The sequence below is a fragment of the Pelophylax lessonae genome (assembly GCF_965119305.1).
Source record: "Pelophylax lessonae genome assembly, chromosome: 11".
Lineage (NCBI taxonomy): Eukaryota > Metazoa > Chordata > Amphibia > Anura > Ranidae > Pelophylax > Pelophylax lessonae.
The window spans coordinates 57,175,075-57,201,843 of record NC_138778.1 but is presented as its reverse complement, the minus strand read 5'-3'; the positions used below and the strand labels follow the sequence as shown (position 1 = coordinate 57,201,843).

Below are 26,769 nucleotides of genomic sequence, written 5' to 3'. Positions count from 1 at the left end.
ATTTGTACACGGGCTGAGCCCTCCCCCCCACAGCCGGCGTCCAATCCCGGATCGGATCGTGAGGAAGAGAGGAAGTTGTCTTCCGTCACTTCCGGCCCGGTGTACACCTGTGTGCCGGTGGGCGGAGCCGTCGGTGCCGCTAGTTGCTGTATAAGGGTCAGTATAGTGAGCGCACACGGAGCATGGCCGGGTATTTGCAGCCGGAGGATGTGCTGGAGGAGCCGGAAGGGAAGAAGCCTCGGGACCTGAGGAGTGTGCTGGTGACCAGTGTGCTCAACCTGGAGCCGCTGGAGAAGGATCTGTTCAGGTGCTGCCGGTTGTATGTATGAGGGGAGTCATGTGACACTGGGGGCACAGTCTGCATAGGAGTATACTGGGTGTACACATAGGGGGATACTGGGTAATGGGTGTACACATAGGAGTATGCTGGGTGTACACATAGGAGTATGCTGGGTGTACACATAGGAGTATGCTGGGTGCCCGGTGTACACATAGGAGTATACTGGGTGTACACATAGGAGTATACTGGGTGTACACATAGGAGTATACTGGGTGTACACATAGGAGTATACTGGGTGTACACATAGGAGTATACTGGGTGTACACATAGGAGTATACTGGGTGTACACATAGGAGTATACTGGGTGTACACATAGGAGTATACTGGGTGTACACATAGGAGTATACTGGGTGTACACAGAGGAGTATACTGGGTGTACACAGAGGAGTATACTGGGTGTACACAGAGGAGTATACTGGGTGTACACAGAGGAGTATACTGGGTGTACACAGAGGAGTATACTGGGTGTACACAGAGGAGTATACTGGGTGTACACAGAGGAGTATACTGGGTGTACACAGAGGAGTATACTGGGTGTACACAGAGGAGTATACTGGGTGTACACAGAGGAGTATACTGGGTGTACACAGAGGAGTATACTGGGTGTACACAGAGGAGTATACTGGGTGTACACAGAGGAGTATACTGGGTGTACACAGAGGAGTATACTGGGTGTACACAGAGGAGTATACTGGGTGTACACAGAGGAGTATACTGGGTGTACACAGAGGAGTATACTGGGTGTACACAGAGGAGTATACTGGGTGTACACAGAGGAGTATACTGGGTGTACACAGAGGAGTATACTGGGTGTACACAGAGGAGTATACTGGGTGTACACAGAGGAGTATACTGGGTGTACACAGAGGAGTATACTGGGTGTACACAGAGGAGTATACTGGGTGTACACAGAGGAGTATACTGGGTGTACACAGAGGAGTATACTGGGTGTACACAGAGGAGTATACTGGGTGTACACAGAGGAGTATACTGGGTGTACACAGAGGAGTATACTGGGTGTACACAGAGGAGTATACTGGGTGTACACAGAGGAGTATACTGGGTGTACACAGAGGAGTATACTGGGTGTACACAGAGGAGTATACTGGGTGTACACAGAGGAGTATACTGGGTGTACACAGAGGAGTATACTGGGTGTACACAGAGGAGTATACTGGGTGTACACAGAGGAGTATACTGGGTGTACACAGAGGAGTATACTGGGTGTACACAGAGGAGTATACTGGGTGTACACGTAGGAGTATACTGGGTGTACACGTAGGAGTATACTGGGTGTACACGTAGGAGTATACTGGGTGCCCGGTGTACACGTAGGAGTATACTGGGTGCCCGGTGTACACGTAGGAGTATGCTGGGTGCCCGGTGTACACGTAGGAGTATGCTGGGTGCCGGGTGTACACGTAGGAGTATGCTGGGTGCCCGGTGTACACGTAGGAGTATGCTGGGTGCCCGGTGTACACGGAGGAGTATGCTGGTAGGAGTATGCTGGGTGCCGGGTGTACACAGAGGAGTATGCTGGGTGCCGGGTGTACACGTAGGAGTATGCTGGGTGCCCGGTGTACACGTAGGAGTATGCTGGGTGCCCGGTGTACACGTAGGAGTATGCTGGGTGCCCGGTGTACACGGAGGAGTATGCTGGTAGGAGTATGCTGGGTGCCGGGTGTACACGGAGGAGTATGCTGGGTGCCGGGTGTACACAGAGGAGTATACTGGGTGCCGGGTGTACACAGAGGAGTATACTGGGTGCCGGGTGTACACAGAGGAGTATGCTGGGTGCTGTGTGTACATATTGTATGTGTGTAAAGTGTACATGTTTGGGTATAGTAGAAATAAACAATCCCAATGTCATGTTCTATTATAAAGACATTCCCGGATCATCGCTCACCCACTAAAACGGTTCAATATGATGAGAAGATTTGTAGCTCTCACTCTGTCATGTACCTGTCATGATGTCTCTGCACACACCTCTGAGTACACTGTTCACACACACATGTGAGCTCCTTTATCTGCCAAAGGATTTCCAATTCTGTGCAGCCAGTGTTCTGATCACTCATCTAATTGTGGAAGTGATGTGTACAAATATTCAGGATCAGAGAAGCTGCGTCTGATATCTTCATTGGACAGGAAATGACTTTCCTCACCTCGGTAATACAGGAAGTAGCAGAATCATTTGACGGTACAATCCACCTTAGATTACATAACAAAGCTGTGTATATGAGGACAATGCAATCAGTTTCTAAACAATTGCACAGGCCTTTATGTTGCATAGTTGTTAGATCTAAAGGAGGTTGTACAATCGGACTGTATAGTGTATGGCCAACTTTAGCGTACCCCAGGATCATCTGCAGGTAAGTGCTGGCTCTGCTAGCCGCCTGTTGTGTAATGCTAGTCACATGCAGGAGGACAGCAGGATCCATTTCACATTTGGGTTTATTTCCTCACCCGGAAGCCACAGCTGCTGCCTACAGTTGCCCATAGAAACCGATCGCAGGATGTGGGTGTAGATGGGAATTTGCCAGTAGTTGCATAAGCACAGGTATGGACAGAATCCGACAATCTGCTCTAGAGGTGTATGCCTGTAGACATGTTTATCCAAGTACTGCATATACCCACAAACTATGGCATCCTGTAATTAATGTCTATAAGTACCTATATACAGCAGCTATATTTTCTGTGGGAAGGTGCACCCAAAGTTTATGCCATATGGCCCCTGGCACCCAAGTGCATGAGGCCTTCTAGTTAGGACAGGTTTACTTTACTACTGGCCAGTTCCACTAGTGATGCTGTCAGCAGTGAGACTGGTCGGGCAGAGCCTTGGGACATGGCGTTATCGTGCATGCCATCTGTGATCGGACTGAACGGTGATTCACATACAGGAGCACTCGGGTCTCTTAACCACTTGACCTCCAGAAGGTTTTACACCCCTTCATGACCAGGCCACTTTTTGCAATACGGCACTGCGTTACTTTAACTGACAATTGCATGATAGTGCAACGCTGTACCTAAATAAAATATTTTTATTTTGTCCTTTTTTCCTCCCAAAAATAGAGCTTTCTTTTGGTTGTATTTGATCACCTCTGTTTTTATTTTTTGCGCTATAAAGTAAAAAAGACCATTTTGAAAAAAAATATATTTTTCACTTTCTGCTATAGAAAATATTGAAGAAAGAAATTAAAAAATGTACAATTCTTCATCAATTTGGGCCAACAAATATTCTGTTACATTTTTGTTTAAAAAATCCCAATAAGCTTAAATTGATTGGTTTGTGTAAGTTATAGCGTCTACAAATTTATAGGATATTTTTATTCATTGATTTTTTTTTTTTACTAGTAATGACGGCAGTCAGCAACTTATAGCCAGACTGCGATATTGCGGCAAACATTCGAATACTGACACTTTTTTATTATTATTATATAGGATTTATATAGCGCCAACAGTTAACGCACTTTTGACACTTTTTGGGAACCAGTGACTAAAGCCCCGTACACACGCAATGATTATTGACCGACCGGTCATCCGTCTTTTGTACAGAGTGGTGTCTGTTGGTTGGAATGTGCTCTAGACTGCACACGAATTTTCTCGCACGACAGAATTCTACTTCAGAAGTGATGTCATGTGTTGGTTTGCTTTCTTTGTGTTCTTTCTTCACTGAGCATGCCCAGACTTGCTCATTAGATTTTTCCCTGTCGAAATCTGACTGACTGCACGAAAATCGGACGTGTTTTGACGGTGGACAAAAATTTTATAGCCTGCACACCAGAATTTTTTCGTCCGAAGAGTCGGTTGTCGGAAGCATCATACTAACAAGCCGCCAATCTGTAGATCAGTCGTTGGACGAAAATTCCCTGCCGATTTTCGACTGTGTATGGGGGCTTTATGCTAATCAGTGCTAAAAATATGGAGCTGGAGCTAATAACTCATGGAGGTGCAACTTGCTTTTATGACCATAATAATGTTTGGCCATACATGTCTGGTAAGCAGATTGATCACAATGGTGTGAGGAGCATGTCTGTGTTTTTTTAATTTTTTTGTGCACTTTAGAACATTTAAACCACGTAAGCCCCGGAAGATTTTACCCCCTTCCTGTCCAGGGCCCATTTTGCGATTCGACACTGCGTGACTTTAACGGACAATTGCGCGGTCGTGCGACGCTGTACCTAAACGAATTTAACGTCCTTTTTTTCCCACAAACAGAGCTTTCTTTTGGTGGTATTTGATCACCTGTGCGATTTTTTTTTTTTTTGATCATGCACTATAAACAAAAAAAGAGCGTCAATTTTGCAAAAATAACAATATTTTTCACACTTTTTATATGAAATTCCCCAAAAAAATGTAAAAATCTAAATTTTTTTAACATTTTCGGCCAATTTGTTTTATGCTACATATGTTTGGTAAAAAAAAATCACAAAAAGCGTATTTTGATTGGTTTGCGCAAAAGTTATCGCGTTTACTAACAAAGGGAAAGATTTTTGTCGTTTTTGTTGTTTTTTTTTTTCTTTAACGCGTAATGGCGGCGATCTGCGGTTTTTTTTTTTTTTTTTTTTGTTTTTTTTTGCAGTACTGCGACATTACGGCGGACAGATCGGACCCTTGACTGACATTTTTGACACTTGGGGTTACCAGTGACATTTCTACAGTAATCAGTGCTATACATATGCACTGTTACTGTAAAATTACACTGGCAGTGAAGGGGTTAACTTTTTTGAGAGGGAGGGGCTGTGTGTGTCCCTAGGGGCATGATTCTAACTGTGATTGGCTGTGGCTTGAGGTGTAGGAACAGTGATCAACGGTCCTACATAGTAGAACCGTATGATCACTGTTTCTACACAGGGGAGAATGACAGGCGGCTTGTTTACATCAGCCGCCTGCCTTTCTCCCTCTGCACCGACGATCGCAGAGTGACCGGCGGATATCGGGTCCGCCGGTCACACGCGCGGGGGGGGTCCGTGACCACGCGGGAGCGCGCGCTCGTTCCCTAGACCCTCAACTGCTAGCGATGTAGATCTAGGTCACTTTGCCTGTGAGGGGCTGACTGCTGATGTAAATAGTCGTGCGGCAGTAGGCAAGTGGTTAAGAAGAATATTTTCACTTTATTTATTGGACACTTTTTTGAGCAGGCGGATGGCAGCTCTGTCTCCATGCTGTGTGCAGAGACAGCGCTGTCAGGTCCCTGCTGCTCTCTATGGGGGAAACGGATGGGAACGGACCGTCTGTCCATTCTCATCCGATCCGCTGGACGGATGGAAAATAGGGTTTCCATCTGTCCAGATTTGATTAATCGGATCGGATGTCAGCGGACATGTGTCCGCTGACATCTGATGCCCCATAGAGATGCATGGGGCATCCGTTCAGATCCTCCGAAAATACGGACAGGCGGATCTGAACGGTCGGCCTGTGTGAAAGGGGCCTTACTAAGGCCTCATGCACAGGGGCATATACCCAATACTCCTATCTAAGCTGGATCTTTCTGCCAGGAGATGGCGGGAAAATCAAGTGTTAAAAAACAAATGGCATTGAGCAGAAGCTCATTCTACTGGTATTGGGTAATAATGGCCATGTGAGGATTAAAGGTGGAAGACATTCACTGCACACACAAATGAAGGGAACTCAAAGCTGAATACACACAGCTAGATATGTCCTTTCCTACTGCATATGACATGCAATTTACAAGTGTTCTTACTGTTACAGAGGCTCTCATCACTGGGTACCCGTCACCAAGAGGCTGTTTGGTGGACAGATCGTTGGACAAGCTCTGGTGGCAGCTGCCAGTTCTGTACCGGAGGAAGAAAACGTCCACTCCTTACACTGCTACTTCGTACGAGCAGGTGACACAAAACCCATCCCAATCCAAATATATTTTGGTATTCTCATTAACACTTTAATGTTATGCTCTGTGACCACAAGTGATCTAAAACCGCTTCAAAACAAACCTATGGCAGGACCCTTGGGCACTATAAAAATAAATAAAAAAGAATATCTCAAGAAGCAGCATTTGTATGTAACAAAATCCCACTACAGGAGCTAATTCCGCTCTGTGTTAAAACACTGGGGTTTATTTACTAAAACTGGAGAGTGCGAAATCTGGTGCAGTTCTGCATAGAAACCAATCCGCTTCCAGGTTTATTTGTCAAAGCTGAATTGAACAAGCTGGAGTTAGAAGCTGATTGGCTACCATGCACAGCTGCACCAGATTGCAGTTTTAGTAAATCAACCCCACTGTGCCTGGGTCTGCATTGTTCTGGGGTCTCATATACACAGGGGGTACAATTAGGTGGTTGCACCTAGGCTTGTGACGGTATCAGATTTTCATGCTGCGATTAATTGATTAAGGTTTTGCCACGGTATACGGTATTATCACGGTATTCTATTATTAAATTTAAATTATTAAATTTCCACCTCACTTCAATTTCATTGCTAAATTTAGGGGCTTTGGTTCACTTATGCACATTATTATATAGTCAGTCAGTACAGACTCTGTGAACCAGGCCTAAAATAGGTCATCAAGCAGTGTCTGGCCTAACTGGTGATAACTGGTCCTGGCGCTCGGCTCCGATCCGATGGCCTGGTCATTAAGAGGGCAAATCCTTGTGGTCAAGAAGTGGTTAAACCTGAAGGAGGTGTTGTTTATAAATTACTTTACTATTGCTTTAGGCCTGGTTCACATGTATGCGGGTTGGTGGTTCACATGTATGCGGGTTGGTGGTTCACATGTATGCGGGTTGGTGGTTCACATGTATGCGGGTTGGCGGTTCACATGTATGCGGGTTGGCGGTTCACATGTATGCGGGTTGGCGGTTCACATGTATACGGGTTGGCGGTTCACATGTATGCGGGTTGGCGGCCCACATTTGCACAGGCATAGCAGCCCATTGATTTGAATGGGCTGCTATGCCCTCATTTTCCGCAGAAAAAAGGTGCATGCAGCATTTTTTTAAAATTCAGTGGCCTTGAAATCCATCCTGCTTTTGCACCATGCGACTAACCTGCAGTTCCTGCTCTGGCAAGCTTTCTGCATTTTTTGTATACATGGGCACGGCATTTAAAAACAGTTTGCGTGTGCAGCAACGGCAGGTAAGTCGCATGGTGCAAAAGAAGGATGGATTTCATGGCCACTGCATTTTTTTAAATTCTGCATGCACCTTTTTTCAGCTGAAAACGCAGGCATAACAGCTCAAGCCCATTCACATCAATGGGCTGCTATGCCTGTGCAAATGTGGGCCCCCAACCCGCATACATGTGAACCAGGCCTAAAGCAATAGTAAAGTCATTAATTGGTTAAACCTGCAGGAGGACCGGTGTTTTTATCTATTAATGACTTTACTATTGCTTTAGGCCTGGTTCACATGTATGCGGGTTGGTGGTTCACATGTATGCGGGTTGGGGGCCCACATTTGCACAGGCATAGCAGCCCATTGATGTGAATGGGCTTGAGCTGCTATGCCTGCGTTTTCAGCTGAAAAAAGGTGCATGCAGAATTTAAAAAAATGCAGTGGCCATGAAATCCATCCTTCTTTTGCACCATGCGACTTACCTGCCGTTGCTGCACACGTAAACTGTTTATTTTTAAATGCCGTGCCCACGTATACAAAAAATGCAGAAAGCTTGCCAGAGCAGGAACTGCAGGTTAGTCGCATGGTGCAAAAGCAGGATGGATTTCAAGGCCACTGAATTTAAAAAAAATGCTGCATGCACCTTTTTTCTGCGGAAAATGAGGGCATAGCAGCCCGTTCAAATCAATGGGCTGCTATGCCTGTGCAAATGTGGGCCGCCAACCCGCATACATGTGAACCGCCAACCCGCATACATGTGAACCAGGCCTAAAGCAATAGTAAAGTCATTAATAGATAAAAACACCGGTCCTCCTGCAGGTTTAACCACTTCTGGATCGCAAGGATTTGCCCCTTTAAAGACCAGGCCATCGGATCAGAGCGCCAGGACCAGTCATCACCAGGTAGGCCAGACACTGCTTTGATGGCTATATAATAATGTAATGTGGGCTGCTAGGCGTGTGTGTGTGTGTATATATATATTTATTAGAGCTGCACGATTCTGGCCAAAATGAGAATCACGATTTTTTAGCTTGGAATAAAGATCACGATTCTCTCACGATTCTCTGTGTAACAAAAAAAAAAAAATTGGGATAACTTTACTGTTACGTTTTTTTTTTTTTTTTTTTTTTTTTTTTATTCATTAAAGTCTAATCATTGCGTTTGAAAGACTGCTGCGCAAATACAGTGTGACATAAAATATTACAACAATCGCCATTTTATTCTGTAGGGTCTCTGCTAAAAAAATATATAAAATGTTTGGGGGTTCTAAGTACTTTTCTAGCAAAAAAAAAATACTGATTTTAACTTGCAAGCAACAAGTGTCAGAGAAAGATCCAGTCTTTAAGAGGTTAAACTTCCTTTCTCCCTGGCAGAGGGAAGGAAAAGATACAATGTAATCATTTTTGTTTATAGTTAGGAGACTTAATGCTGAAAGGGGTTAGCTGTGTGAGTGAATGAGTCATCCAGCTCACTGAAATGTATCAATTCACAAGTCAGGCAGACTTGACAGAGAAACTCGGTATTTTAAAAATGCCACAATAACAATACCGTGGCTATGCAATACCGCGATATATCGAATTACCGAAAACCGGCATATGTCTAGTTGCACCTTAGTTTGACCGCCCATATAAAACATAACAGGCAGCTGGAGGGAGCCATGCACATGGCATGGCAAGTTTGACAAGTGGCACGTCCTATTAGACTCCCCAACTGAAGTCAGTGGAACTGTGCCACAAACACAATCTAACTGCTTATCTCCTGGTTGCAGGGCAGTATTTACATGCAAAATCCCACTTAAAAAAAAACCCAGCAAAAAATGGTATTTATAAGGCTGTAGTATTTGCTCCTGAACAGCTGGAAGGCACTGCTTTACTGCCCTCTGAAAAGTGATCCACTGCGGAATGCTTTGTGGTAGGGACTGCCTCTGGTTTACTCTCTCACTACCAGAGCCATTTTTGCATTTTTTGCACACATGTTTAAAAAATAATGTTAGGCCTGAGGATTATATAAAACCCCCCAAACATTATTATATATTTTCTGAAAGCAGAAACCCTAGAGAAAAAAAGTGGTAGTTACAATTTTTGTATGTCACTTGATACTGCCACAAAGGTCTAGGAAACGCAAAAATTCTGTAAAAAAACACACTAAAGTGAAGTCCCGCATCACACAAGTGTGACCCGGCACTCACAAATGGAAATTCATTCCTTTGATCTAAAAGAACAAAATGATACATTGTAAAGCATTGTGTTTATAGTTATCTTTCAGCTTTAGTGATGTTGATAAACATTTGCTGTAGGCTCTCTTTTTTTTTTTTGACAGCTGTGAGTGAACAGAGAACCGCTCTGTATGAATCGAGGAAATGCCATTTTAAGATCGTGAGGGGGGGGGGGGGGGGGTTGTGTGAATTAAGAATTTTTTTTTTTTTTAACGATTAATCTTGCAATCTAGTATTGAATTTGCTGTTTTCACGTGTAAGCGCCCCTTGATACTTGCGTTTTATGTTTGTACGTGTGTATACGTGGGGAGCCTTAAAAATATTTGGACAGGGGATTTTATGTGCTTGGCTGTAACTTTATATTTTTTTGCAAAAAATGTAAAAAAAAAAAACTTTTTTTGCCCGTCGCATAGGGAATAAAATGTCCCCTATGTGATGCTTGCTAGGTGACATGTTCTCTTTAATGACACATGCAGGGTGTAAAAGACTGTGTGTCTCCTCTGGGCTCCACTGAATGTATTGCAATGCAGATCACATTGCAATACATCCATTCCCAGCTATGCTAGCTGGGGACACTGAGAGCCTGACCCGGAAGTGACATAATGCACATTGCTTTGCGGGTCACAGCAAGAAGGCGAGGAGAGAGGATGTGTGTCCGCTTTTCTCCCTCCCCTCTACCCGCCGGCACCTGCCATGTTGGTCCCTGGCCCACAGATGGGTAGGCGGTGCCTGAAATAGATTATAGGGGGGTGCGTGGGTGTCAGTGCAGCTGCCTAATGCATCCACCTGACAGGCAGGAGTCTGCCTGTCCGTTTTACACGCAATCCCGTTGGCCTGTCCGTTTTACACGCAATCCCGTTGGCCTGTCCGTTTTACACGCAATCCCGTTGGCCTGTCCGTTTTACACGCAATCCCGGTGGCCTGTCAGTTTTACACGCAATCCTGGTGGCCTGTCAGTTTTACACGCAATCCCGGTAGCCTGTCAGTTTTACACGCAAACACCCTGCTGTCAGGTCCATACGGCGGATGTACAGACCTGGCAGTGAAAGGGTTGAACAAGGCCTGAAATACAGTTGCTGGGATGAAGCATAATTTAACAAACATGAAGCAAGAATGGTTCACTATGGTGACTATCAGGAAGCATTGATGTGCAGCCAACACTGGAGGGAGTGCATGTAAGTAAAGCATGGAAGTGGTTGACAGAGGCTGGAAAAGATCAGCATGGAGTTGTAACAAAGCATGAAAATGATGGAAAAACTTATTTTATGAAAGAAGAAACTATGCAAATAGTTTAATACACAATGATTTAGCTGACTAAATCACTTCATTGGGGACACAGACGTAAGTATATACTTGACAGAGGTTCTAACCCTTTCTTTCTCTATCCAAAACTAAAGAAGAAGTTTTGGGTAATCGGTGAATGGAGTAAATTGTCAATCAAAAGTATTCTTCTGTATATGTAATATTTCTAAGGTAAAAACTGTTGTCCGTAGGTTTTTTTTTGTAATGCTAATTCTAGTTTTTTTTTTTTTTTTTTTTTTTTTTGGCACCTTGTATTAGTGCAGTGTGCAGGCTTACCTCTGTACTTTGCTCTAAACTTTATCAGGTTCATCTGTAACAATCCATCGCCTTGACATTTCCTCCAGTTATGACCATGTAATGTGTTTATATGGCTGTGACCATTGAGCTGTAATATAATTGACTCACAGTACATAATTTGCTTGCTCTCCTTTTTTTAATTCCGGCATTGATGAAGCTCATTAACCACTTTACCACCGGAGGATTTTGCTGTCTTACGTCCAGGCCACTTTTTGCTATTCGGCACTGTGTGACTTTAACTGACAATTGCGCGGTCGTGCGATGCTGTACCCAAACGAAATGTATGTCCTTTTTTTTTCCACAAACGGAGCTTTCTTTTGGTGGTATTTGATCACCTGTGCGATTTTTACTTTTTGGGCTATAAACAAAAAAAGAGCGTAAATTTTGAAAAAATAACAATATTTTTCACATTTTTTTATATGAAATCCCCCCCCCCCCCCCAAAAATGTAAAAATCTAATTTTTATTTTTGGCCAATTTGTTTTCTGCTACCTATGTTTGGTAAAAAAAATCACAAAAGGCGTATTGTGATTGGTTTGCGCAAAAGTTATTGCGTTTTACTAACTAAGGGAAAGATTTCTGTAATTTTTGGTGTTTTTTTTTTTAACGAGTAATGTCGGCGATCTGGGTTTTTCGGGACTGCGACATTGCGGCGGACAGATCGGACCCTTGACTGACATTTTTGACACTTTTGGGGGTACCAGTGACATTTCTACAGTAATCAGTGCTATAAATATGCACTGTTACTGTCAAAATGACACTGGCAGGGAAGGGGTTAATTTTATTGGAGAGGGAGGGGTTAATGTATGCCTGGTGCTTACTGACGTGTGTGGGGGGAGGTGACTGAGTGACACAGGGACAGATCACATGTTCAGCTATGCTGAACCCTGCAATCTGTCACTGTTTGTCACTTAGGAGATCCGCCCGCTCTGTTTACACAAGCGGGCGGATCTCCAGACTCGATTCCCCGACGATCGGGGAAGAGCGGCGGCGATCGCCGCTGCTCCTCCCCTGGCCCGACTCCCGCTGTGACTGAAAACAGCGGGAGCGAGCGCCGCCCACAAGGGGAGGAGTCCATCGACGTAGGTCTACGTCGCTGGACGGAATCAAGCCACTTTGCCGCAGTACAGTCCCAGTGACTGGTCGGCAAGTGGTTAATATAGATGTATACCCCAATAAATAATTGAATAACCTTCAATTTGCCTAAACGCAGTGTATGATAAACAGTTGCCATTTTCTTATTTAAAGTGGTTGTGAACCTCAAACATGAAATATGAACAAAGCATATCCCTCTATAGTGTGTACTTGTCTCAATCCAGAGTATGAAGTGTCATTTCTGTCTGGTGCTTAGTTTCTCTGCTATCAGCATGAATCACTTCTAACAAGTTTTCCTGATACCAAGAAAATAATAATAGTGACAGGGGAGGGACCCCCAGTTGATTGACAGGCTCAGCTCTGTTCCTGCTTGCTGTGTGAAGGGGTGTGTGTCCCTTCCCTCCAATCAGCTCTAAGAGCTCTCATCGCTGAGCTTTGCAAAGTGTAACTTCAGCTCTCTGCCCCCTTTTTCTAGACTTTCAGACAAGCTTTATAAATTCAGCACTTTGAACAAATCTAGAGAAGGCTGCAGACAGACTGGTACAGCTTATGTTGGGCAGTTTTGTTTGACCTCTGAGGCCAGTCACTTTCCTGGGTATATGTAAGGGTTTACAACCACATTAAATAGTTGTCACCTTTTTTTTTTATCCTATGTTTAATCTCAGTGCTGCTGATCTTCTGCAGCCTCTTTGCAGCGGATTCCTGTCTACATAAACGCCAGTGATGGCTGCATGGCATTTTTTAGGTTGGGTTTCAACAGTGGGCTATGCCCATGTAATACATGTAAATGTCTATTTGTGGTCTCCATAGGAAGCCTTTTGTGACAGGGTGAGAATACGGGAGCATTACTGAGTGACAGGGACAGTTTCTCTCAGAAATGCATACACAAGGATCTTTAATGGCAGTATTTTTTTTTTTTAGAAATCCTACTTGCCTAGGTGGATACAGCATACGTCCCCCACCGCTTCTAAGACTGAGAACTGAGCGATCAATCCCCGCTGAGCTAGTGACTGTCAGTCTCTGGCTCTCTGCCATAACCGCTTTGGCTGTACGTCTTTAAAAATGTTGACTATTGGCCTAGGTTCACACTAATGCGGAGTGGTAAACCCTGTGATCAGTGTGCATTTCCTGCATCACATTTAAATCGCACTGCCCTTGTGATCCGTCACAGGTGTCAGTGTAATCTTAATGACATGCCAAACGCAGGTCAAATATGCAGTGTATTTGCCTGCACTGGATCACATGGTACACAAGTACTATGCAATCCAGTTGCATTGTGGTTCTATAGTTGGTACATGCATGATTTTGTATGATGCGGTGCAATTTGTCCATTCAAAATGAATTGGCTCAAATCACACCACACAGAATCGCATGTGAATTGAACAGACATGTGGTGCGTTTCCCATGCGATTTCACATGTGGCTCATACTGTGACCCGAAGCTAACATTAATGGGTTCATCTTCTATGATATGTTAGAGCATGGGCTCACGTTTACTTTTAACCTCTTCCAGACCGCCCGCCGCCTTTTTACTGCGGCAGGGCGGCCCTCCTGCGCAAACTGACGTAGACCTATGTTGGTCGCGCCTGCAGCTAGGGGGCGAGAGCGCGGCGCACTCCCGCCCCCCACTCTGCAGCGGGGAAGCCGATGCACGGGTCAGGCGGCTCCGATTGCCGCCTGACACCCGCGATCGCTCCCCGCTGAGAGAGGACGGTCTGCTGTTGTAAACACAGCTGACCGTTCTCCCTGGAATGATCATAGAGCCCCTGTGATCCTTCTATATAGGATCGCAGGTCTCTATGATCATTTCACAAGCCACTCCCCTAGGCTCACATTTAACCCCTTGATCACCAACAATGTTAATCCCCTGCCAGTGTCATTATTACAGTAACGGTGCATATTTTTAGCACGGATTACTGTAGTAATGTCACTGGTCCCCCTAAAAATGACAGTTAGGGGTCCGATCTGTCTGTCACAATGTCGCAGTCCCACTAAAAATCGTAGATCGCCGCCATTACTAGTATAAAAAAAAAAAACAATAAAAATTACTTAAATCTTTCCCGTAGTTAGTATACGTGATAACTTTTGCACAAAATATAAAATAAGCAAATCCTGTGAGCAGCTATGTAATGATGGTTTTTAATTGCTGCAGGCACTGATCACTTCCCTTTAAGTAGGTGCTAATAATCAAATGTTTTGTTAAAGTGCTGCGCATAAAATTTTTATACATGCTGAAAATCAAAATAATTTAACAAAAAAAAATTTATAAATAATCCGTTACTAATAATATAAAAAAATGTTTTCAGTATTTGTGAATAGTGTATAATCCATGTGATGTGAACCATATAAGTGCAAACAAATTCCTGAATGTGCCTAATTAAAAATCAGTGATAGTTCAAAACCAATAATAAAAGCAAAAGCCACTTGCTGAAAAAAAATATATGTGTCATAAGCCCTTGAATAAACAAGTGTATCCACTATAGTGATTTAAACAATGTTGCAAAGACTGTGCCTTTTTGAATGTAGAAATGTGAATGTAGAAATGTTGCAATGTGCAAGTTCACAGTTCTATGTAGAGTCTGTGGTGGTGATTAATCACCCTTATTAGATTAATACTCCCTTATAGGAATGTAGATGAGCAATTATGGATGTTCCTTCTTTTAGTAACTCCCCCTAAGGCCCCTTTCACACACTCCGTCCGTCGGACGGAGTCCGTTTTTCTCAGGGGGGATCGATCTGCCGATCCCTCGCTGAGCAGGAGGATGACAGCTGTGTCTCTGCGCTGTGTGCGGAGACACAGCTGTCAGTTCCCCATGCATCTCTATGGGGGAAATCGGATGGAAACGGACCGTCGGTCCGTTCTCATCTGATCCGCTGGACGGATGGAAAATAGGGTTTCCATCCGTCCAGATTCGACAGATCAGATGTCAGCGGACATGTCTCCGCTGACATCCGATGCCCCATAGGGATGCATGGGGGGACCGTTCAGATCCGCCAAAAAAACTGACAGGTGGATCTGAACGTCCGCCTGTGTGAAAGAGCCCTTAGGGTATGTGCTTACCTCGCGGGGTGAATAATTGCGCTTGGATTTATGTGATGCTCTCCTGGATTTCCACCATTCTATCCTCAATGGTAATCGCCCAGAGGGATAAGTTTCTGATGGCTCGTTCAATTACTCAGCCATCCATGTGGGGGACAAAATAAAGCAGATCCATAGTGCAATAACGTATAAAAGGGGTGTTTTGTTACAAAAGTTAAAAATTCACTCACGTGATACTGGTGCTAGAGTGCACCAGTCTATGCAGACAATTTATCCAAAGAGACACTAACACTAAAGGCCCGTACACACGTAGCGATTGTCGGCCGTAAATATTCGGCCGCCGATTGTCGGCTTGTTAGTATGATGCTTCCGACAACCGACTGCGACTTTTCGGCCGAACAGGATCTGGTGTGCAGGCTATAAAATTTTTGTTGGCCGTCACCAGAGCGGCCGATTGTTCGCCAGTCAGTACAGAATTCGGCTGACTAACAGCAGATGAGCAAGACTGGGCATGCTCAGAGAAGAAAAAACACATGGAAAGTTAACCATCACATGACATCACTTCTGCAGTCGGCTGTTGTTGGCCGATAAAATTCGTGTGCAGTCTTTAGCACTTTTCAACCGACAGGACAGCATCGGACAAAAGACGGCCGATCGTTCGGCCGACATTCGGTACATGTGTACGGGGCTTTTGATTGGAAATCTTCTGCCTCTGTTGCATATATCAGAGCTGTCTCTCCATTCACCGACAGTTGCCAAGCCCCTCCCCTTACGCACGTACCAAAAATATGTAGCAGAAAACAAATTGGCCTAAAATGTTAAAAAATTTAAATTTTTACTTCTTTTTTTTTTTTGAGAATGTTATATAGCAGAAAGTGAAAAATATCAATTTTTTTTTCAGAATTGTTTCTCTTTTTTTTTTGTTTTTAGCACAAAAAATAAAAATCGCACAGGTGATCAAATGCCACCAAAAGAAAGCTCTTTTTGTGGGAAAAATAGGACATCAATTTTATTTGGGTACACCGTTGCGCAATTGTTCATTAAAGTAACACAGTGCCGAATCGCAAAATATGGCCTTGTCATTAAGGGGGAAAATCTTCCGGTCCAGTAGTGGTTAATAGGCTACATATACTAATTTAAACATTGTTACACGTGTCCAGTAAGGTCTAAAGAGGAACAAAGATTCCCTGCATGGCGCTACATTTGGTTATACTTTCCCTGTACATCTCTTCCTGAATTTATAGCTCTGATCTTTTTACATCGATCCCTAGGAGACCCTGATATTCCAGTCTTGTACCAAGTTGAGAGGACAAGAGATGGCCGAAGTTTCAGTGTTCGCTCTGTAAAAGCTGTACAGCATGGCGTCCCAATCTTGACCTGTCAAGCTTCCTTTCATCGCAGCCAGGAGAGCCCTTTGAAGCACCAGTTCACAATGCCAACGGTTCCCTTCCCGGAGGATCTGCTCACCCGAGAGGAACTCATACACCAATACTTAAAGTAAGCATGGGTTTTGGTGAAATGGAGAAGATAGAGGGTTAACCCTTTAAAGTTCACGGGCAGTAGCCCTACACACTTTTTTACATTTTTACAGGACAATTTGTTATACTGGCCGAAAGGCCCGCTGTGAATTGCATGTAGCGCTTTTTCCTTTTTTTTTTTGTTGCATATTTATTTCATGAGCTCATACACTGCAGGTGTGTTGTTGTTATTTGCACAGAGACTGAAAGTGCATGGGGGCCTGCCCTGATGTTAGGGGGAGGTTCTGTGGTCTTCAGATCTTTTTCCTCTCCCATCTGGAGAGGTCTCTCTCCAGCAGAGCCCCTCACCAAGTACTTGGCAGACTGGCTTTGGCTGGTCCATAAGGAGCAGGGTCTTCCTGGCTCTGGCCTAAGTAGACCATGGTGTACCCTTCCTCTATCAGGAGCCCTGTACCCCAGGAGGTTCAAAGTTAGAGGTCCTTTCTCTTCGGAGGTTTGGCCATGCTGTACCACCTTTTTGTTCACGGGTTTGACAAAGCACCGACCCGAGGAGCTTCAAAAATGTGACATGCAATGTCTCTTCCTCAACAAAATATTCCTATCTGCCTGTTCGCAATCCTCTACATAAATAAACAGAGCTGTGCATAGGCAGCTCTGTTGACCGTTCCTGCATAGTGCCAGCTGGCTGGGATAAATGACTCCTGGTGATGCGCGGGAGTGATGTCTTCCTGCACCAGCCAATCAAGGTGGCCGAAGACAGGCTTCTGGAAAAAGCCGGGGACCTTGGGGGCACAGGTAAGTATTGCTGTCTTTAGTTCCACTTTCAAGGAGACCCAATGGCACATTAACCACTTGCTGACCGTCCCATAGCCTATTTACAGCTACAGGGCGGCCATGCTGCACAGGATCACTTGTGTATATATACGTGATCCTGCACTTCCTTGTATCAGGCATGCATGCCACCGGAGGCTCACTCCCACTGTGCTTGTGCACAGCAGGTGCCAATCAGCAGGTCCGGCGGACTCGATGTCCACCAGCACTCTGCGATCATTCGTTACTCAGGCAGAACGGCAGTCTATCAATGTAAACAAGGCAGATTGCAGTTCTGTCAGTATGGAAAGCATTTACCTTCCATTAGTAAAAGCACCTCCCCCACAGCAGTAAAACACTGGTCAGGCAAACGGTTAACCCTTTGATCGCCCTTAATGTTAACCCCTTCCCAGCCAATGCCATTAGTACAGTGACTGCATATTTTTAGCCCTGATCACTGTATTGGTGCCACTGGTTCCCAAAAAAAGTGTCAGTTAGTTGTCCGATTTGTCCGCTGCAATATTGCAGTCCTGCAATAAGCTGCTTATCGCCGTCAATACTAGTAAACAAAATAAATAAAAATTTCATAAATATATCCCATAGTTTATAGACACTATACATTTTGCACAAACCAATCAATATATGCTTATTGGGATTTTTTTTTTACCAAAAATATGTAGCTGAATACATATTGGCATAAATTGATGAAGAAATTAGATTTTTTTTTTTTTCTATTGGATTGGTTTTATAGCAGTAGGTAAAAAAATATAATTGCTGTTTTGTTTTCAAAATTGTTATTTATTTATTTTTTTAAATCAGAATAACGTTTTTATTAACAACTTTTAACAGTACAATAAACAATGCACATTCCGAAGTATGAAGTCTATGAATAAGAACATTATTTTTTATTGTTTATTATTTAGTCAGGATTTATATAGCAGTAGCAGTTTGTACAGCACAGCACTTTACAAAATAAAGCAAGACAGTACAGTTAGAGCCCATTCATACTGCCGCGACTTGTCAGGTGACTTGTCAGCCTGACAAGTCGCGGTCCATTGAGTAGTACAGGACCTGTTCAAAAAGGGTCCTGTACTACTTTGGGGCGACCTCAGAGCGACTTGCATAGACTTCCATTATGTGAAGTCCCTGCAAGTCGCGCCGAAGTCGCGGTGCACGCGACGTCACAGGTCGCCCCCCCAAAAGTCGTGTCGCCTCAGTGTGAACCGGCTCTAACAATGCAATTCAAGACAATGGAGGACCCTGCTCGAGAAATGTTACATTCTCAAAGACTTATGACCGGACCACCAGATATTTATTTTTAACAAAATCTGCAGATTTGTTAAGATTGAAGAAAGAGAACTTTTGAAATGACATTAACATTGTATGACTTGCATTGTATGATACTATTTGGGGTTTTATCTACTTCCCTTGTTCATGGAAAAACAAAAGAAATAAAAAATTGCCCTGTGAAAATAACTAAATAAATTGACCACCAGTTAATTAAAAAAAATGTGCATTTATTACATGTTTGCATTCAACTCTGCAGACCATTGCGACTGCGATCAGCGCATCTCAGGTGCAATGCACAGGCTCCTGCATTAATAATCCCTACCCATGGGTACAAACCGAGGTATGGATCTGCTGCTACGAGGATTGAGGTAGTAATGGATAGGCTACAAGTGCACTGACGTCTCCAACCTGCTGCTGGTCCCTCATCCCTCATTAAAAGAAAAAATGTAATTGATGTGATTTATGATCCTTCAATCCTTCAACGACCAGGAAGCTGTGGTTCTGAAATAAGGTTGTCAATCTTGCTATGTGGTGTGGTGGAGGTGCTAGAGTCACCAGACTGACAGACAAAATGCTTACAATTCACATTTGTGCATACTAACTTTGTGTTTAGGGCTTACCTTGAATTTGACATTATCTGGGCTTTACATACTGTATGTCTGTTGCAAACCTGATAATTTAGTCTGAGCTTGTGATGGAAAAAATCCACAAGCAGGGGAGGGGGGTACATTCAGTAAAAACTGTGAGTAATGTTGTTCAGTAGATTGAGGTATAGATGGTTACAGTTCTGTGGAAATTTTGACTCCCCCCCCCCCCCCCCTGACTCTGCTATTCTATCTCTTCCCAAACCTCCTTATTGGTCCCTTTTTATTGTGAAGGTCAGCCAATTTGATCAATAGAGAGGCTTGGGTGAAAAGGGCAGGGCCAAACTTGACTTTTCACAGGAGTTATTCATTTTTTTTTTTTTCTAAAGAATTTAGTGAAAGTTTTTTTTAAACTTTACAGATTGTCACAGTAAAGGTACAGGCCAAAAATTCAAATACGAGGCTTAGGCTACATACATGTCAGAGGCTGATCAAATACACCTAGTGTCAGCGATAGCCCTTCAAACTCAGCGGAAGGACAGGTGGGATCAGCCTGTTGGATGAACCGAGGTATCTGTATCACTGCGCTCATGTCCTGTGGAGGAAATCAGAATTGTGATCTTATGTCCAGTGGAAGAAAGAAACAGAAGGATCTGCTAATCATTTTTTCAGTTTTGCAGAAGGTAGCCTTTGCTTGCCCAGGGTTGTCACAGCTTTCTTTAAAGCTGAACATCTGGGAATAAAAGGGTGAGCTGCTCATTAGGACATGGGGCAGGAGAATAGGCTGTAATACTCTCCTAAATATTTATGCTGGCAGGCTTACCTCCTCTCTTCCACACTTCATCCTGTGGGTGGGCCCTCACATTCCTCATGTACAATTTCAAGACTATTGGTATTGCATAGTATGTGTTGATGTCAGAGTGCAACCACGAGCTGAAGAGACGGAGCTTTATGCCTCGTTTCCACTGAGTGGAACGGTTCGGGTCGGTACAATTTGGAAGGGTTAGAATGGTCCGGTCTATTCAGGTGAGCGTTTCCACTGCAATTCGGGCCACCAGGGACCATGCGGGGTTTACACCAAATGAGGTGTTTGTTTTGCTCTTTCCTTTGACGTGAGCATTGAAGTTTTCCTGTCCGCCAATCAGTGGAATCTATCGTGTGACGCCAGTAGCTCCGCCCTAACTGTACCGTACCATTTCCTATGGCCCTACATCTGAAGCAGGACCAGGAATGGTGCGGTTTGGTTCGGTTGTATGGGCCACTTTCATAATGGAAACACTCAAAATTAGCGTACCGTACCAAACCGATCCGCTCAGTGGAAACGAGGCATTAGAGGACCAGTCGTACAGTGTGGAGGAAACCTGCCAGAGCAAGGAATTAGGTAAGTGCCACAGCTTATTCTTCTAGCACCTGGACTTAAAGGAGAGGTACAGCTAAAGCTTGTACAGTAAGTTCTGCACTCCTGTGACCCATTTTAGCAGACAGCGGGCTGAAGCCTGCTGTCAGCTGACGTAACAGAGCTGGCCCAGGCTCAGGAAAGATCGCAAACCATATGGTTGGGATCCACCCACATGCCTGGATCAGCACCTGGCTCAGCCTCCCAGTGAGCCGCTGAGAGCCTAACCAGCTGCTCCCGCTCCCCTCCACAGCCCAGTGCTCCAGTGAGTGCTGGAGGTTCAGAGCAGACAGTGGTGACTGATAGTCACCAGCTCCCTGCTCAGGGAGTTCTGAGAACTGGCGATCAGCGGTGTTTGATCGCTTGGTTCTCAGCCTTATAGCCGGCAGGGAACCAATGCAGCATCAGACCGTTGCTGCATCCACCTAGGTTATGTATGATTTAAAATTTAAAAAAAATCCCATACTTCTCTTTTAACTTGTGCAGGAAGGCCCCACTGCAAGGGTATTTTTTTTTTCTGGTACCTAGTGTGGGGCTCTAAAGGATATGCTTTTTTGTAGCCCCCACCACATATTTTAAAAAGCTTATTGAAGGCACAGCGGCCTCTGCAGTAGTCTGACATGCCCCTGTGAGCTAAAGCTTTCCAGTCCACAGGGGGCTTAAGCTTTACTTGATTGAAGAGCTCTAGCTCTGACTTACAGTGGGCATGCCAGACCATCAGGGACACCACTGCTTCCATAAAGAGCGTCTGTTCTCTGCAGCATGATGGCAAGGGACAGCCTATTTTACTGGAGCTGCTTTACCAGCTAAATGAAAGGGAAGACTGTGACCACTTGCCGTTTTTTTTATTTGTACCTGTAATCAATTGACAGCATTTTAAAGAATAGAATGATTGGGATTTAAATGTTGATGTAGAAATACGTTAATTCTTCTCAAACAGGAATCCTAAGCTTGTGGAAAAACATAGACAAGGCCTAACTAAAATTCTGGCACAGGATGTTCCAATTGAAATCAAACCTGTAAATCCACCCGACATGTATCAGCGGGAGCCACAGGAGCCACGACAGATGTTCTGGGTACGAGCTAAGGGTGTTATAGGTAATGGCAACATATCTACAGCATTGTTTTATATGCCCAAAGATTTCTAAATGTTGTGACATACAGAGCCGCATGCATAAGTAGGTGAAAGGAAAATGCCTTTGTTGCCAGAAGCTGTCCACAGATTCCAGCTGTTTTTTTTTTTTTTTTTTTTTTCCAATGTAATTAGAAAATTGAATAAAGCACTGGCTAGTTGCTTCAAACACTTAAAGGCATGGTACACCTTCCTACCTGCACCTTGTGTTTCATACCTGCATAAGATGTGCAATGATCATGTAGTTTTATAGTAAACCTTCACATTCCTGTGTCAGCAGTTTCTGTTTGCGTAGAAATATGAGGCATGGCATTGCAAAGGTTAATGCATGACCTCTGCCTGTAATGTGAGAGCTGACATTTTCTGTAAAACTACATATCCCACAATCTCTGGGTCTCTGTAAAATGCAGGTGAGAGCTACAAAATAATTGGATCTGACACAGACACAAGCAGGCAGAGCATTCAGACACAGAGAGCTCACTTGCAGTTTTGAGATGTGTTTCATTATATTAGCAGTCCCACATTTGTAATGTGACACAAAATGGCTGTCTTGTTTCTTTGGTGCATTAAGAAAAGCTAGCTGAAGCAATACAGGGACATGGAGGAATTGGTTTGCCATAACACTACAGACTGCAGCCACAACGTGGTCCTGCAGAGATTATAACTACAGGCAGTCCCCGGGTTAAGAACAAGATCGGCTCTGTAGGTTTCTTCTTAAGTTGAATTTGTATGCAAGTTGGAACAGGTACATTTTTTTTTTTTTTCTGTACTCCAACCAAAATTTATTTTATGTGTTGCATAGCATAGGGAAGGCTTAACTGGCCATGCAATGATGTGTGATTGCTGACTGGTCTGCCGGACAGTAGGTGGCAGCATGTGGTGAGCAGCAAGATGGCCACCCAGCAGTTTTCAGGACCAACATGATATCACGCTGCCTCTTTTGTTACAGAAGTACAGCCAAAGCTCATTTTGCTATACTTCTGTGGATCACAGGAGTGCATTTCATTCTGCACTCCTGTGACCCATTTTTAGCAGACAGAGAGCTGGAGCGTGCTGACGTCAGGTGGTCCAGGCTTGGGAAAGATCGTGACCATATGGATGGGATCTGCCTGCATGCCTGGACCAGCACCCGGCTCAGCCTCTCAGGGAGCCGCTGAGAGCCTGAGCCAGTTGCTCCCACCCCTCCACAGCCCAGCACTCCAGTGTTCATGGGGGGGGGGCAGAGCAGACAGAGGTGACTGACAGACACCAGCTCTGCTCAGGGAGCTCTGAGAATCAATCGGCGGTGTTTGATCGCTTGGTTCTGCATGCTGCATCCACCTAGGTAATTATGAAGCTAAAATAAAAAAAAATTCCCATACTTCTTGATGTAGGAGTCTTGTATAAGTTGGATGTTTGTAACTCAGGGACTACCTGTATACTAATACCTTGTTAAAACAAAGAAAACTTTAAAAAGTGTATGTTTCATTCTCAATTAATGACACTCACTCAGTTTGCAAATAAGGCCTATTGTAGTCAAACAAAGAATTATGTCTTTATGGGCCCTTTCACACTGATGCCTTTTTACCTTTGTTAAAAAAAAAATGCAATCAAAATATTTCCCTTTAAATCCTATGGGACTCTTCACACCACTGTGCAGGAGGTGTGTTGCGTTTTGACAAGTCCTTTTTAAAGCCGCAAAAAACCCAGCTCTCCACTGAAATTCAAATGTACCACAGTTGTGTTTTTGCTGGATTTTTTCAGTCCACATGTCATGCACCCAGAAAACGCATCAAAAATGCTTGTGTGTTTTTTAATGTATTTCTTTTTAACCGAGCAGTGTGCAAGCAGAATAAATACATTTATAACCACACTATCTAATATATTATATGCATCCATGCAGTAGTGGCTGAAATTTTGTATTCAGAGATAACCCACTTTTCTGACCAGACTAGCCAAAAAGCACAGTAATTCAAGTTGAGCAAATGCTTAAGTCGGGTTACCTTTTAAATAAAAAAAAAAAAAGATACAGGCAACCTAAAAAATATGCAATTTACTTTTATATTTATTTTTGTTTATGCCTAGCCTAACCCCAGGTGGGGTTTTTACCAGCAGATGGTAACTGTACTCCTCGCACTACACTTTATTTGGGCCCTACCCCAGTAACCACTTGCTACTCCCTTCCTTTCGGTTCAGAATCTGCCTAGTGAGGCAGTGCTCCTTCTCGCCACAGTTCCCATTCATTTTAAGGAGGTCTGCCATGGCTGGCTGGCCATTCCCTTAAATGAGTGAAAGTGCATTTACATTTTTTACCTCCCCACTATTCCACAGATTTGAACTGAATTTTACTCAACATGCACTAAGCTAGTGAGTACATCTAGATGCTATTAATTTTTTAGGTATATAGGCTGTACTTATTTATGATCCAGCAATGCATGCCCATTGTCATCCAATCTGCTTACTAAACATTTTCATAATGATAATAATCACACTGCAGAATTGCTTTTATGCACATTTTAGTACAGTATCATCAATATCTTATTTTTTTTAAAAATTAAATATTCTGAATAATGTTCATATTTTCATCAAATGGTTTTATTTTTTGTAAGAAATGTATAATAAAAATACAATTTTGAATATGAGTAAATATAAAATAAAAATTCTGTTCCCCTTTTTATTCTCGTTTCGTAGGTCCTGGAGACATGAGGTTGCACTGCTGTGTAGCTGCCTATATTTCAGATTATTCCTTCCTGGGAACAGCCGCCCTCCCTCACCTTAATCTTCGCATGGCATTTATGGCTTCACTTGACCACTCGATGTGGTTCCATGCTCCGTTTAGGGCAGATGACTGGATGCTGTATGAGTGTGAAAGCCACTGGGCTGGTAAGGGCAATAGCATGTGTGACAAAGAAGGGAGGAAATGCAAGTAATTTACAAGGGCTTTGATCTTTGGGGGGAGGGATCATGAACTCTAGATCATTTTGGACTCAGTCTTGGCAATTGTTTAACGAAATGTCTGTTTGTGTGTTGCAAAACCAGCCATAATACAGATAAGTGAACTGATCGTAAACAAATTTTTGATCAATATTTTTAGTCTTTTGCAAATTACCATGTGTGTTTCATCATTCGTATTTTAAATAATGATTAAATTGTTTGCGAGCAATCATACCTAGATCCTAAATCAATGTGTGGCCACTATTCGCCAACCTGTTGCCATCATAGGCAGCATCCTAGACCAGCTGTCATTAGATCGCGCCCCGTGGTCCGAACAAAGATTGTGCGACGCTCCTGTCCGAACCGTCAGGCCACCAGTGTACAGTGCCACATCCCCACTCCGCAGTCATTGGTTGATGACCGCGAACGTCCCTGCAACCAATGACATTGCGTGTGCCCCACCCCTTGCTGTTTACTCTTTCGTGGCTCCCGGCTGGGCCCTGAGGTGAGACGTGACATCACGTGCACGTCCCTGCCCCTTGCTGCTCGTCGCAGCTCTCGGGCACTAGATTTGATGTGATATGCGTGCCCCGCCTCTTTCAGCAGGACTCCCGGCGCAGCTCTCGAACCGTGTAGCTTGTTACCTCTGCTGGCTCCCGCTCCCTGCCTGTCTCAAGGTATGTGAGGTGTTTACAGGGGCACGATGATGGGCACATTTTCTGAGACACATCAGTTAAGAGACCCATCAGTGTGTCTCTTAACATAAAATATGCCCATTAGTGTGAACATTAACCTAAAATATCAGAGTGCCCTCTTCACATAAAATGTGCCTATTGGCATGCCCCTTATTTTATGTTAAGGTGCACTCTGATGAGTACATTTATATTAAGGGGCGCTCTGATGGGTATATATATATGTTAAGGGGCACTCTGATGAGTACATTTAGTTGTGCCCATCAGAGTTAACCTTACATTAAATGTGCCAATCAGTGTGCCACTTAACATAAAATGCGCCCATCAGAGTGAACATTAACATAAAGGGGCACTCTGATGGGCACATTTTCTTGTGCCCATCAGAGTGAGCCTTACATTAAATGTGCCCATCTGTGTGCCCCTTAAGAGAAAATATGCCCATCAGAGTGCCCCTTTATGTTAATGTTCACTCTGATGGGCACATTTTATGTTAAGGGGCACACTGATTGGCACATTTAATGTAAGGTTCACTCTGATGGGCATTATTAAATATACCCATCAGAGTGCCCCTTAATATAAATGTATTTATCAGAAACCGTAAGAAAAGTGTGGCTTGTGCCAAAAAAAGGAAAGAAGGCGTGTACAATCTTTCATTGTACAGACTAGTGATTCAGACCCCGGCCGGACCTCCTTGAATTTTAATTCACTACCCCTGTCCTAGACCATGTATATAATGCCTAGAAGTAGTTATGCAAATCATGTAGTAATTATTTGTTTTGGGGGGGGGGTTCATATGCTGAATGGGAATTGTAACCAGTTCATTGTTACTTTCCATACCTAGGTAACAGTCGTGGGCTAGTGCATGGCCGCTTATGGAGAAGAGATGGTGTCCTGGCAGTCACATGTGCTCAGGAAGGTGTATTCCGGGTGCGTGAGGAACCTCCCAAAAGCAAGCTTTGACCCAAAGCATGCTGATCATACAGCTATCTGAATGAAGACCTAATCATTGCATTCCATCCCTGTCTATAGACCTCTCTGCACTAATGTTTTCAATGGGCTCTAACGTTAAACAATTGTTTAAATTGTAAATAATCAGAATAAATTTTAATTTATTTTA

At 43.8% G+C, this 26,769-nt stretch overlaps 1 protein-coding gene across 1 annotated transcript; it reads left to right on the top strand.

The window, feature by feature from the left end:
* The first annotated feature begins 84 nt into the window (after window positions 1-84).
* Window positions 85-26,769, top strand: ACOT8 (acyl-CoA thioesterase 8). The gene is made up of 6 exons (XM_082272069.1): window positions 85-307; window positions 6,050-6,186; window positions 16,629-16,854; window positions 21,856-22,013; window positions 24,718-24,909; window positions 26,494-26,769. The coding sequence occupies exons 1-6, from the start codon at window positions 183-185 to the stop codon at window positions 26,610-26,612; spliced, it is 957 nt and encodes a 318-aa protein (XP_082128195.1). The 5' UTR covers window positions 85-182; the 3' UTR covers window positions 26,613-26,769.